We start from the raw sequence: 14,912 nt of genomic DNA, 5'->3' as shown, positions 1-14,912 counted from the left end.
TGCCAGGTTGTAGGTGGTCTTGTATTTTTATTCAGACTTGAACACCTTTGTTAAAAAAATTACTTCTTAATCTCATTTAGGCCAAAGAGATATGGTTTGTTGAGGTTTTAGAAGATCTGGGGATTTAGCAAATCTCATTAGGGTTCACAGGCAATAATTCCTTTTACGTGGGGGGAAATGCTAGAAAGGAAAAACATTAATGTCCAGTTTTCAATGGCCGTGTTTTTCCCTTCATCTCATTTGAGGAACTGAAGGTTAGTTGTCCTAATGAAAGGATATTGAGGCTTTGCCTCTTGATGTGCACAGGGCATCCCACTGGTTAGGGGGGCCCGCTCCACACCTCTGCTAGGTTGGAGGTCTGTGTCCACTTCTGAAGCCACTCTGAGCCTCTGGTTATCGCTTAGAAATTGGCGTGTGGCGAACTCTCAGGAAATGGTAGAGGATTATGGCTACCAAACTAATTTATCTTCTTGATTTTTGGTTACCAGCAGAATTGACTAAAATGTACAAAACAAATCTCACACATTTACTTAAAGCCCTGTAATTCTTTTCTGATAGATTAATATTTGGAATTAAATAGATATGTGAACTTAGTGTGTCTCTTCTGTGGGCAGTGTTTCTGTCGCTTCGTTAGTTGCCGTGAGCTGCCGAGGACCAGGAGGCGTCCGCTCGGCAGCCCAGGTCCGGTGGGGGTCGGTCGGTCGCTCGCCGGCCGGTGCCAGCGGTGTTCAGGACGACTCACACTCACGGAATTCAGGGTTAGCTCCCAGGCATGAGGAATAGAAAGAAAAGTCTACCTTTCAGGGCTCCTCCTCCACGCTGGCTCCTCGGGTGACCTTTGACACCCCCAAGCAGGATTAGGTCAGCAGGCCGGGGGCCCTCGTCTGGGGTGAGTCCCGGTGAGCCCAGCCTGGTAAATAGAAGTCAGTATTGGTTGCTGGGAGCAGTAGAAGGAAACAGAAGGATCCCTTTGTCCTCCCGGAACCTCCCTGGGGCAGAGTAGGTGGGTGACAGGGCACTCAGGTCCACCTCCACAGCCTTCATCATGCCCTGGACGTGGGAAAAGCGCCAGAGTCCCAGCAGCTGATTGTGTGATCCACACCCCTGGGTCCAGGGTGCTGTCCACCTGTGCGGGTATGTGGGGGGCCGCCGTGCAGAGGAAGAGAGACAGGTGCTGAGACACGCATGTGCCCTTTGTGCACCGAGGGATGGGTGACAGCGCGGCAGGGCTGAGCTGCCCGGGGACGCTGGCTCAGCTTTTGCTGAGGTTCAGGGTGGGCAGCAGTGCCCACGCGCTGCACACGTCCGAGCGTTGTGACAATGCCGGACTCACACTGTAGACCGTGTGCTCACTTCGGAGGCTCTGCAGCAGCACTCTGTCCCTTGCAGGGCATCCTGTGGGAGCACGGGGCTCACCATCCAGCACTCGGGTCCCCAGCGTCAGCACACACCCCCACCCGAGCCCGCCAGTGCTCACGGATGTAGTGTCACTGGCCCCCACTAACCCCCGGCCGGACTTCCCACAGGTCAGAAGCTCTTCAGCTGTCACGTCTGCAGCAACGCCTTCTCGACGAAGGGAAGCCTGAAGGTGCACATGCGTCTGCACACGGGAGCGAAGCCGTTCAAGTGTCCCCACTGTGAGCTGCGTTTCCGCACGTCGGGCCGGAGGAAGACTCACATGCAGTTCCATTATAAGCCCGACCCGAAGAAAGCCCGGAAGCCAGTGACTCGAAGCTCGTCGGAAGGACTGCAGCCCGTGAGCCTGCTCAGTCCGACGTCCACCGACCCAAACGTGTTCGTCATGAACAACTCGGTTCTCACGGGACAGTTCGAGCAAAATGTGCTTCAGCAAGGGCTGGTGGGCCAGGCTATTCTGCCCGCGTCCGTGTCAGGTGAGCCCGGAGCGGGGCAGCTGGGGAGGGGCCCCTCGGCGTGGACACTGCCTGCCTGTCTGTCTGCCGGGGGAGACGCCGCTGGGAGCAGTTCGCCCTAGAGGGCACTGGGAAGACAGAGATTTCGTTGTTCAGATGAGTTCCCTCTTCTCCTTTCATGGAGTCTAGTTCAACACCTCGGCACTTGTGTGAGCTTTTTCTCACTGGTGTCACTGTGTTTGTCCTCAGCACCCTCACAGACTTCGTAGTGAGATGTTATCGATCAGTCCTCGTGGACGGCATGTGTAACGTAGGAGAGTTCTCTGACTGCTCTCGGGTCACCTAGTGCCGGAGAAGTACTGCATTTGAGCCATTTAGGTGTTTCGTGTATTTACGTAGAGTGAATATTTTTAGCTATCAGACATGTCGTGTGGCTTTCGTTCCATGTATGCGACCCGTGGAATGATCGAAGCCTGAAAAAACACGATTATTAGTTGCTGTGTTAATTCTTGGGCTAATCAGTGTAATCTCTTTGAGCCTAGTTTCTGGGTGTGTTTAAGATGGATAATATCTATTTCAGAGGATTTGCTTTGTGTTGAATTAGCTAAGGTGCGTGTGTGGCGTGGAGTAAATACTAGTACTCGTTGACTAGATCATGTTGACGTAAGTGTAGGACTTGGGTGTATAAAAAGCCCTGTGTGCGAATGAGCTGCTTTCCTGTCGAAGGAGCTTGTCCGATAGGCAGCCATCTCCATTGTGTCTCTCTGCAGCTGGCGGTGACTGGACGGTGTCCCTGACGGACGGGAGCCTGACCACCCTGGAGGGCATACAGTTACAACTGGCTGCTAACTTAGTCGGCCCCAACGTTCAGATCTCCGGGATCGATGCCTCCAGCATTAATAACATCACATTACAGGTACGACGCGTGCCGTGGCGTCCCAGGCTCTGATGTGTCCAGAATCACATGTAAGCATGAACTTCCCATGACGAGGATCTCTGTTGCTTTGCAGATCGACCCGAGTATTTTGCAGCAAACGTTACAGCAGGGCAACTTGCTTACTCAGCAGCTGCCAGGGGAGCCTGGCCTGGCCTCACAGAACAACTCTCTTCAGACCCAGGACAGCACGGTCCCAGCCAGTGTCGTCATCCAGCCCATCCCTGGCCTGTCCTTACAGCCCACCGTGACATCCGCCAGTCTGACCATCGGCCCGCTGTCTGAGCAGGACCCCGTGATGACCACCAGCAGCAGTGGTGAGTGAGCGCCGTGGGCAGTTAGGATGCTGGGCTGCCCCTCTGTCTTCGGAAAGCTCAGCATACACAGCAGATGTCCCAAGCGTATGGAAGCCTCCCCGGCGACAAGGGATGTGTAGACACCGTCCGCGCATAGATCGCGGCCCGCACCTGCTCCCATGGTCCTGTTGGCTTCCGGTCACACCGTAAGCCTCTCTTATCTCTCTGCATGAGGGAATCAGAGACAACTGATGTTTTATTTTGAATCTTCTTTTGAAATAACAGTTTCACTATTAAGTATTTTTAATATAAAAAAGGAGAAAATTACTATTTTTTTTTAAGCCTACCTTTGTTCTGTTTTGTAATGATGACCAGGGACTCAAGACCTTTCTCAGGTGATGACGTCGCAAGGCCTGGTATCCACGTCCAGCGGCCCCCACGAGATCACCCTGACCATTAACAACTCAAGTTTGAGCCAGGTCTTGGCACAGGCTGCCGGGCCCACCGCTGCGTCGTCCTCGGGGTCTCCCCAGGAGATCACCCTGACCATCTCTGGTTAGTCACTTCACATTTTAAACCTCCTTTACCCTGCAATTTGACTATATTTTATTTGTTTATGTGTATGTATGTGTGTACATATATATATATATATATATATATATATATATTTTTTTTTTTTTTTAATTTTTGCAAAACTGAGTTTTGCATAAAGCCAGTGCTTAATACATGTTTGTAATGAATGTGGGAAATTCAAGTTTAGTGAAATAGGGTCACGGTTCAAATCTGTTACCAGAAGTTAGCAGTGAGAGTTACTCACGTCCTTCCGGCTTGAGTCTGTTGTCCCGTCACGTTGATTCGGTCCGTGGGGAGCGGGCTGCGGTAGCTTCTTCGTCCGTGTTCCTGCCCCACTAAACTTTTAGGAGGCATGTGACTGGGATGACGTGTGTGTGGGGACACTCTAGATGCCTAGGCTCCTTCTCAGAAGTCGGCACAGATTGTGTAGGACCATGTGAAGTGTGCTGTGGGGCACTGAGAAGTCTATAAAGAGGGAGAAAATATCATCTGGGAGTGCAGGTCACTGGAACTCGGCAAACTAATCCTGTGTGTCAGCCACCAGGCGATGGTGTCCCTGTGTCAGGGCTGCCGCGTTTCTGATCAGATTGTCCTCCAGTGTCCTCAGTTCTCACAGCACGTTCTCCTCTAGCTCAGCCTGCTGCATACGTACCGGTGTGCTTTGCCCACATGATTCTTAGCTGTTCAGTAAATTTAGCAGCAATTTTTGTGACCCTTCTTATGTGCCAAGCACTATTCTAGTATTTTTACAAATATTAATGCATTTAATACTAGTTTATTTAAGCCTCATAGCAACCTTATGAGGTTGTTGTTAAAGATAAGAAAAACATTTTGCTAGGAGGCAGAACATTGTCCCTGGAGAAGCGGGTGTGATGGTGGACGTGGGAGCATTTTCCCTCAAAACATGAGCGGTAGTGGTGGGCAGACTACTGGACCGACCCGGCCAGGGGAGCAGTCCGGGCTAATAGACTCGTGTTTCAGGGAGATTTCTGCAAAATTTATGAGTGCAATAGAAAGAAAATTTATTCAGAAGGAAACCAGAAGCTTTCTTTTTTAGTCTTTATTTTTTTTACTATATGTGACAAACTCGAGGAACCTGTTCTTGAATGGAGTTTTGGTTTTGAGTGACATGGAGTGATTTTAGATGCTATTAGGCAGCAAACATACTAACTTTAAATTTTATGTAATTCAGTAACCTTCCTGCTTTCATTGTATATGTCTGAATTTTAATGTTTTTTATTTTATTTTAAGGAAGTTGTTTGTTGAGCAAATGAACTTTCCTTGAGTGCTCTCCGTGTATGAGGCGCTGTGTTAGTCCTGTGCAAAAGCCCGCAACGCGGGATTCTTGCTTAGAGTTCAGGCACCGTGTTATTTAGCTCTGCATTGTGCTTCTGTTTCTCCCGTGTTTTCCTGTTATTGGTCATGTAGTTATTTTATTGCTTATTAGTATTTTCAAAACAGTAAGGAGACAAATTTAACTTATTTTTTAAAAAAATTAGCCTTAAAGGTTTATCCTGGGAGAAATCTTTAAGTCAGTCGATGACATGAGGTTTGCCCAAACCCTGGACTTGAGACTTCTTATTCTCAATCCTCATTAACGTGCTTGTGAGAATTGGCAACTCACGTGTCAGCATTTCCTTACCCCACACCGAAAAGGCTGTAGGAAAACTGAGTTTGTGGTCACTTGTTGAAAGCATCTAGGTAGGATTTTCAGTTATTTTGTAGGAAGTTGTTTTTCCCCTTAGTGTGTATAATTATAAACTCTTGTCTGTGCTAGAAAAACTTCAGTGAAGTTTTGTGGACGTTTAGCAGTTCGGAGGTCATTTGAAAAAGAAACTGAACATTGGGTAAAAGGCAAGGATGGCTCAGGCCCCCCAAATGATCTAGTTCCTCTGTACCAGAGCCCTGGTATGTGAGGTTTCAGGCAGTTTTCAGCAGAGAATCAAAAAAGTGATACCCATGTACTCTGACCCTTCATCCACGGGCGTCTTGAAGACGGGTCTGCTGTGCTGAGCAGAGCTCTGTGTTTCCCATTTTGCCCGCCACACACAGCTTCTTTCCCAGTTCTGCTTCTGCAGAGCGGGGTGAGGACGCACTGGTGATGCCGCCGAGTGCCCCGTCCTTCTGTCTTTTGATGCGTTTCCCTCCTATTTTGCAGAGTTGTCTTGCTTATGCCTAACTTGACAGCAGATATTTTTTTTAAAGTAACTAGTTTGTGTCCAGTCTCCCCAGCGCATTCCGTGTGGTTTCGTTGACCTGTCAGCAGATCTTCCAGTTCCCCCGTGTTTGTTTCCGTACGGTTTGGTCACGGTGTACGATCAGTGTCACTACGGAAGCTGGCATGCACAGGCTTAGAACGGAGGCCGGTCCCCCCCGGTGGGCGTGCGTCCCAGGCCCGTGTGAGCCCCGAGTGCCGTGCTGCGGGGAACCCTCACCCAGGACCTGCGGCATCGCCGTTTCCTCGAGCCCCTGTGGTGGGAGGTCAGGGGAGGGCCTAGCATCGTTTTGTGATGTCCCTACAGTCCACTTAAACACACATTTGCCACACCGGGTCGGTCTACACATGTGCAAGTATTTTCAACTCAGTTTATGTTGTATTCAACCACATATGTAATTTTAAGTGCCTGAGTACCGAGTTAAAATCGAGCTCCTCAGCACCTCACCATGCGTTACAGCTTAGAGAGTGTGAACAAAGACTGTCATTTAGGGGCAATGTATTCATAGTCTTTTCATTCTTTTCTATAAATATTATTATAAATAAACAGCTTTCATTTTAATAGGATGTTATCATATGTCTAACCCGCTTGCCGGGATGTGAATTAACGTGTGACTTGCAGATATCACAATATTAATTTCCGTTTAGGTCAAGACCTTATTCAGCACAATGCTCACGGAAGTAGTGAAGTAAACGGAAGCATAAGACTGTCAGCTCCTGCTGCCAGTGCTCAGTCCGCAGGGGCCACCCTAACCATAAGCAGTGACCAGCTGCTCGCACAGAGCGCGACCCTGAACTCCTCAGGTACGCAGCCAGCGCGTCAGCACCAGGGACGTGGTCCCAGAGCCTAGTCGCAGGGCTGTGCCCGGTCGCTGGAGAGAAGGCGCCCGTCTTCTCTCACGACTGGTGTGTCCGCTGCGTGTTCCGCCACCTGTGACGAGTGCTCATCTCTCCGTCCAGGACGCAGATCCGCTCTAGGGTTCCCACCAGGTAGTCGTTCTGCTGACGAAGGCGTGAAAGCGAATCGTCGCATTCAGATGCGCGAGGCGCTGTGTGCTGATGTGCGTGGGCACTTCGAGGACTCCGTTTCGAAGCTGCCCCTGCCCCCTGCGTGGGGACCTGCCTAGCTCATTGCTCTGTGCCCCGCAGCGAGAATCTCCTGGCGCCTGCGCATATGACGAGAACACGGTTTTAAAAAAGACATCTTTCTAAGGTTTTGAAGTGTAGACTTGGACAAATGAAAGCAAATGAGCTCCAATACAATTAAGTTACAGATTCACAAGAACTTGTTAGCGGTTTACAATGACACGCCTGTCTCTTTTTCTTTATCTTGTAGAGATTTTATTCATTTCTTAGCCCTTTTAATTTTCCAACTTTTTCATTTTTTGAGAAAAATTTTAATTTTTAGATGTATTTGTAGCTACAAGAAGGGTTTTTTTCTCCCATGCTTATTTGAAATGCTTTCTTATGCAGTAATTCATTTCTTCAACAAAAGGCTAAGTGTATTGTGTGGTAAGAATTGTACCCAATCTGGGGAGATGACACTGAGCAGGACAGACATAGTCCCTTTGCATTTAGGATCCTAGAAACCGATGAAGCACAGACATTATTGAAGAATCCGTAAAGCATTGTAAAATTATGGCAGTAATGGCAGATAAAGGACAGCAGGTCATAGGTCACAGGGCATGGACCTGGTGGGGACGGCTTCTGTGAGAGTGGGGGCGTCTATCCTGAGTGGTGGCACGGTGCCGAGCAGAGGCCCGTGAGCTGAGGCAGGCTGGCATATGGGGGGAGGGACGTGGGCCACGGTGGAAGAGAGCTTTTTGTCCTGCCACCCGCCCCCCCTCCCCCGGCCGGTCTGCTAACGTGTGTGAGGGCACCTGCGTGGTTAAGGACTTTGTCAGAATCCTGTGTTGGCAGATCCCAGCCTGGATTTCTGGCCTGTGATGTTTCCATAGCATCTGTGCTCTCTGTTTCATGGACCAGTGTGGGTGACTGTCGTGGGCTCTGCTCTGGAATGGTGGCAGTTCCTGCTCTCCCTGGCCCACTTCCCTGGGGAACGTACCGGCCGGCAGGGGTGGAATCGTGTGTCCGTCTAGAAGCTCCGCTTGACCTGTTTAATGAGCCCTTGGCAAATGCATGGAAAGACAAGTAGAGTTTTAGGTGTTTTAATTTAAATGGAGTAGTTTTTTGTGCTACTTTGGTGATCCTGGATGTTTGCTGATGCAAACACGACGTTGTTGAAAGCGGGAGATATTCTGATCAGGGCAGAGAACACTTGGGCTCCGAGGGCTCTGCGGTCATCTGGTTAGTTAGACGTGAGGATTTTACCCCTTGTGTCGCCCCCACACGCAGCGACGGAGTGTCGTACTGTGGGGAGGGGTCTCTCTGTGCAGCAGGAGCTCGGAGCAGCAGTAGTGCGTAAGGCCACTGTGTGTCCTGCACTGATGTTTCTTCAAAAAGCACAGCGTTCCCCTCTTCCGTGACTTAATGCTTGTCTCTCCTTTAGACTAACTGTCTTAGAGCCAGCTGAGAACACTTCTTTCCTTTGGTGTAATTTGGTGCCCTTATTTAAAATTTTTTTCCAAGAAATTTAATGAACTAAAAATTGAGCTCATAATTTAAAATGTTTAATGACGTAACATCAGCTCTTATAAATACAGGGTTAGTTTTATACGAGCAGGTCAGTGGTATTATGTCCTCAGATACCTTTCGCATCTTTGAATAAACCTGGATGTGGGGAGAGATTCTTCATATGTTGAGCTACTCAATCCTTGATAGCAGGCAGACATTTTTAGAGGTTTGCACATCCCACTGGGACTAGTTATAACGGAGCTGACCCGTAGGTATAACACTGGTCAAGAGATTGCATCTTACAAAAGTGACGTTTTCCTGAGCATCAGTCACTCCCAGGCCTGGCTTCAAGCCACACCACGCAGGAATTGAAACGAAGATGATTTTGTGATTAGACATGCCTCTTCTAAGAAAAACAGTAAAACAAAAACTCTCAGTGTTTGGAAGTGCCACTTTGTATGGCCCTTAGAGCCCAGCAAAGGTATCTGTGACTGTGGTCATCTGGAGTTCTCTCTGGGCATGAGATGTGCTTGAGGCTTTCAGCCTCTGGGACAGCTCTGGCCCTTTGCATCTTAACTGAAGCAGTGAAAAGAACAAGGGCCTTACCTTTTAGGGGCATAGAAATACACTGAAGTACCACAGAGTTCCACTTACAAGACAGAAGCATGGGCTTCCGTCAGATGTCTGACACGGGGTCAGAGGCCACTTCACAGTCTGACCCTGACGCATCCACAACAAGATCGGACACACGTGGCTTTCTTAGGACGTGGTCACACGTGATGTGAGTGCCCTTCCAGAGGCAGACGGTGTTACTAACAGAGGCTGGAAGTTTAGCACAGCTTTTTAAGGAATTTATCTCAAATGGGCATTATCTTTTTGTTCTTAACCTTTGTCCACTATTAATATAATTTTGATGAATAAATTGAGTCATACTTTCAGTGGAAAAAGCCACAATTCTTTTTTTCCTTCCTTTGTAAGGTTATTTTAGCCTTTATTTCTTCTAGATTTAAGTACAATCAATTACTTACTTCCCAGCAGTTCAGAAGTCTAACATTTCCCATTTGTGGGTACGTTTTATAATTAAGGAGGACATTCTCCCCACTTTCTCCTTGGGGATGAATGGCCCAGTGATGTGTCTCCCTGTTCCTGCAGCCTCTCCCAGCATACACACACACCTTTCTTGCCACATTTTTATCTCAAGAAAAAACTGATCTCATATCCTTTAAACTACTTATGAAACTTTCCAAAATTATCATTAAGCTTTCTCAGAAACTATGAAAACTTACCCAACAATGATTTAAGACAGTGTCAGGTTTGATGACCATAAGGGATTTACTAATCCTTTAGAGATGACTTTTTTTGATCTAGAACCATAAATGAGAATAGGACTTAGATTTTTGTGATGTGGCCCAGAGGACTTGTGGTTTCAGAGCCGGTAAATGGCGGACTGAAGGTGAGAGTTTGCAGTCCGTGCTCAAGTATTCATCCTTAGTTTCCAGGTTGAGAGTATTTAGTTTGAATTAAAACTGTGGTTTCTAGAGCTTTAAATAAATCTTTTTCTATATAATTAAGAACTATGTATTGAACAAATGTAATTATAGTTTTTAATTAGTTACTCTATTGCATGCTTAAGAAAACTTTATTTTTTTCCTACTCGCATCACCTGTTTTTGGACCATTTTGAGGACAGAAGTTCTACTTGAACTGATATCATCTTCTTGGTGGAAAAATGTCTTGAATGAGGAACATAGCTGAACAGTCATTCACATACTGTTGGTGTAGAGATGTGAACTCCAGTGCTGGCTGAGGTCAGTGTCCCCACTGACCTCTGTGTTGGGATTCGCTTCAGCTCAGCGACACGCAGGCTTCTGTTTTCTCTTCGGATCTCCTGTGCCGCACAGTGCTGGACCCCCTCACTGCATTAGTGATCACCAGGGAGTCCGATTCTGCTGGTGGGGAGCAGAGAACAGACATTCCTTTATTTCAGGAGTTCGGGTGAGGTTTGAAGTCTTGGCCGTGTGAGTCGCAGTGAACCCCCTTAGCATTTGGTTTCGCTCTTTGTAAATGTAAGTCCGGTGAGCCTTTCACCATGTGCTTCTCTCGACCGAGTGCTTTGACCTCCCAACCCCGGTCTTCACCCTAGTGATTCTGATTGACGTCAGTGTGTGGAGCTGGTCGTTGCCAGGTTCTCGGGATTCTTCTTTTTAATCTCCGTCTGCTCACGTTAAAATCATACGTGCATGCTAGTCTGCAAGAGTAAGGGTGCGTGGAGGTGACGTTAGGAGAACACGAGGTTGACCCAGGTACTGGTAACTGGAGTGCTTAGAGCATACACCCTCCACAAATCCACACTCCTCCGGTCCTAGCGTGTCCCAGCAGCCCACTCTGTGCAGAAGCTCAGTAGGGCGGGAGGGGTCTGACGAGGTGGTCTTTGGAGCCCCGGTGGCTGCCGCAGAGCAGACTCCTAGCCTCCTAATGGTTATACTGCTTTTGAAGGTTCCAGGTCTGTGCAGCACAGTGTGGGACTCCAAGAGTGTGGATCTATGGAGGCATTGTATTTGGAGGACTCCAGTTACAAGTAAGTAACCTAGTTTCCCTGTTGGCCCTGACGTAGAGCAGAGGCTCTGGACTGGTGTGACCCAAGTCACAGCAAAGTAGCCACAGGAGTCTCTTTTTGTTTTGTTTTCAAACCTAATTAGGAAATAGTGTTGTCACTTTTTGCTTTAGTTACCATCTCGGTGTCCGTAGCACTTAGCCCAGCGGCCGACACAGTGGATAAGTCGTGTTTGTTACATGAGTGGAAGGATAGATGGTGAGAATTGTGTGCGTGCGTGTATGTGTGTGTGTGTGTACACGCATGTGCATGTGTGTTATGCTTACAAGTAAAAACAAAAAATTGTTTTCTGTTGGTGCCCACCACAGGACTTTGATAATCCCGTGTTCAGCCCATCTCATTTGCCAGCCGAGTGCATGACTTTCTGTTTTGTAGAAGAAAAGGCCTTTCTTTGCCTGATTCTGTCCCAGATATCTTTCTTTCTCTTATCATTGGCTATAAGGGGAAAATATTAAAAAGTCTTGTTGTCTTTTCCAAAGAAAAGTAAGATATCATGCAGGATAAATTAATATTTAAAGGGTTGCATGAGGTTTATTTCGGGGTGAAGGGGGGCTAAGCAGAAATGGTCACACTGTAAGCCATGTTGCTGATCGATGCTTGGTGGGTCCCACTTGGTTCCTCTTTTTAGGCTCCTCTCTGGTCCTAGACGGGGACAGTGTCCTGGAAATTCTTGGCAGTTTCTTTCTGCCTTAGCAGTAGTGACTAGGACTGTAAGGTCATATTTTTACTCTTTCACTGTGTTTTTCTTGATATTATACGTAAGCAGAGTGTATTTATGCATAAAGATATTTAGAAACTGTAGAAGCCTGGCCGTAAAATTGGAATGAGAGATTCTATAATGATCTCGATGTCATTTCAGAAACTTAGCGATGTCAGTGCTGATTCTGACAGATTAGGTCCTTCATAAAACCACCCTCCCGTCCCGTTACGCGCGGATTTTCCCAGCTGTGCCGTTGACGTGCTCGCTCCTCTTTCGCAGAGCTGAATGCCACCACTGGAAGCCTTCCTTCGACAACGCCGATGTCTCCATCTGCCATGTCTGCTCAGAACCTGGTCATGTCTTCGTCGGGAGTGGGAGGAGATGCCAGTGTCACGCTGACTCTGGCCGACACTCAGGGCCTGCTCTCTGGAGGACTGGACACGGTCACGCTCAACATTGCTTCTCAGGTAGGGCGCCGCCCTTGCTTTCGCGGGGGGGTCGTGGCACCCTTTAATTTCTTCTTTCCTAAATGTATACGCTGAACATTGTTTTCAAAAGTGAAGTGGTTTTTTTCTGATTAAAATACAAGTAACGTGTTAAATGCAATAAGAAGAGAACAGGAAACTTCAGGTAAAGCAGACGACTGTTTTAAAAAATCCACTAGCCAGATGGAACCACGATTGACCTTTTAGTATATCTGTCCCTCCGAACCTTTATGTGCAGATAGACAGAGACACGTGTTAACATCTCTGCAGAAGTGAGCTCATGTATATGTCATGTAGTCTGAACGTCCCTCTTACTACACCGTGAATACCTTCCCCATCAGTGACTTCACTTTAATTTTTTTATTTTTTGATATTTGTATTTATTAATTTTTTTAGAGAGAGAGAGAGAGAGAGCAAGCGCAGGGGTTGAGGGGTGGGAAGCAGAGGGAGAGGGATAGGCAGGGCCCGACCCCATGACCCTGAGATCATGACCGAGCTGGATGCTTCACCAGCTGAGCCACCTGGGTTCCCCCTCCCCCTGCATCAGTGATTTTAGCAAAACAAAAGTTTCTTCGTTGCCATGCAGCATTTAGTTTTACGAATTTGTTGAGGGGCACCGTGTTGCATTCGGGGTTTCGGGAAGTAGTGTGGAAGTTCTCACGCTCTCGGTGACATATGGTCCTAGGTGAATGCCTGCAATGTGCTGGATCGAAGGGTGTGCATTTTGAATAATGCATTGAGCTGAGACGCTGGAACACTTTTCAGAGTTTAGTTAGAAAAACCATGGTAAATGATAAGGAAGAGTCATTGTACTGACCCTATCTGGTCGTTCCCCTTTCCATACACCTGCCCTGCTGGACACATGGCAGGATGTGGCCAGAAGCAGGATGCGTTCTCGTGGCTTGTTGGTCTCCACTCGGGCTGCCCACACAGGACGAGGAGTTACAATCCTGGCGTCCAGGGCAGGAGTGGTCTGGCCCCGTCACAGCTGGCCACAGGGTGGCTGTTTGGACTGGATTCTAGTCCTTGCTGTTTGTAAGGAAGGGGCATTTCCCTGCCCGCCCTGGGCCGCGGAGCCAGTCTTGGGTGGTTTGTACCCAAGATGGTTGTGCTTCCGACGCCGTCTGGAGAACCTTCTCGGGGCAGCAGTGCCCTGCTCGGCCCCAATCCCTGCGCCCTGCCTGCGGGTCTTCCCTGAGCCAGCCTGGGGCAGGACTGGGGGCCCAGCAGCCACCCAAGGCACTGAGGAAACACACGCCCAGCAAATATTTACAGACTTTAAAAACGGAACCCAGCAAATACTTTCACTGCAATTATAACGATCGCTAATTTTCGAAGTGATATAATTTAACAAACAGAAAACAAACATAATCATAGAAATAAATGCCTCTGGCTTTTCTGATCAAATCTGGCCCCACGCTGCAAAAGTTATTCAAAGGCATTAAATTTCATTAAAATTTGTATCTTAAAGAATTTTTACGTCACGACTACTTCTCTAACTACTGTCGTGCCAAGTGTACAGCGCCCTATACACTTGAGCAGGCACTGCTGCCCCGAGAAGCTTCTGCAGATGGCGTCGGAGTGCAGGGCTGCGTATGATGGTGTCAGCGCTGTGATGAAGTCAGGCTGCCACGCACAGGGTGGTGCAGAGGTGGCCAGGGGTTCTGGCCCCACCGTGGTCCATCAGCAGGCCCTCCTGGTGATACTGCTTAAAAGAATTTCCAGAAGGTTCATGTGCTGCTCCTGTGGCTAAAACCCTTCTGTGGTCGCTGCTGCCTTCAGCACCAAGTCCACGTTTCTTTCCGTGGCCTGGAGGAGTCTGCTGTCTGCTCACCGGCCCCCGCCCCTTCCTGCTGGGTCACACCCAGCACAGATTACAGACTGCACTGGCTCTGTGCTCGCGGGCCACGGCACGCCACGACAGGGAGTTCTCCATGTCAGCCGTCCTCTCTGTCCTGCCGCAGCGTGGACGTCCAGGCTGGTGGGGTTTGAGAGCAGCAGGAGGGGCGGCGCTGAAGTCGGTCTGGAGAGATGGCGGCTCCCGCCTGCGCGTCTGCGGGTTGTCTCACCTACCTATAGTATCTGGCTTACTTTCCAAAAATTATCAAATCAAAAATTTAAACCCAAATTGATTAATTAGCATACATCATATAAAACAGTAGTATTAAAGATCTCCAATAGAAATCCTGTGTTTTATTGGAATCTTTTCTCTTAGCTGCCAGACTTATCTAATACTCTGAAAATGTGAAAAAACCAGATCAAACCTGTCTTAGCATTATGAGTGCTATTTTTCTAAATACAATGAATTATCACACAAATAAAACCATCATTTTATTGGCAAAAGGTTAATGAACATATATGGAAATGCTTATAAATATGTAAATTATTAGGATTGTTTATGGCCATAAAAATTTGAGCTGGAAATCAAAGGTGCTTGTGAGAAATTAACCATTCCAGAAATAATTGTTCAGTACAGTGGGAGGTAGTCACTAAGAGGCTCAAATATCGAAGGGTTTAATAAGTAATCCCTTAACGCTGTTCACAACACGTGCTTCTTGAACTCAGGACGTGAAGCGAGAGCAGTGAGAGGGGCCACGGGCAAAGGCTGCAGCTGGTCCCACGTGTCTGCTCTGAAACTCACTCAGCACGTG

General features: G+C 48.0%; 1 protein-coding gene across 1 annotated transcript in view; it reads left to right on the top strand.

Moving 5' to 3' along the window:
- The window catches only part of ZNF236 (zinc finger protein 236), a 107,502-nt gene that overhangs the window by 77,754 nt on the left and 14,836 nt on the right, over window positions 1-14,912 (top strand). The window contains exons 22-26 of the mRNA XM_040632431.1: window positions 1,527-1,892; window positions 2,642-2,787; window positions 2,882-3,122; window positions 3,477-3,656; window positions 12,056-12,243. Of these exons, the coding sequence (XP_040488365.1) occupies window positions 1,527-1,892; window positions 2,642-2,787; window positions 2,882-3,122; window positions 3,477-3,656; window positions 12,056-12,243 (1,121 nt within the window). The remainder of the gene's footprint in view (window positions 1-1,526; window positions 1,893-2,641; window positions 2,788-2,881; window positions 3,123-3,476; window positions 3,657-12,055; window positions 12,244-14,912) is intronic.

The sequence above is a fragment of the Ursus maritimus genome, unplaced genomic scaffold (assembly GCF_017311325.1).
Source record: "Ursus maritimus isolate PB19 unplaced genomic scaffold, ASM1731132v1 scaffold_18, whole genome shotgun sequence".
In the NCBI taxonomy this organism is placed as follows: Eukaryota; Metazoa; Chordata; class Mammalia; order Carnivora; family Ursidae; genus Ursus; species Ursus maritimus.
This window is presented reverse-complemented; position numbering and strand designations above follow the sequence as displayed.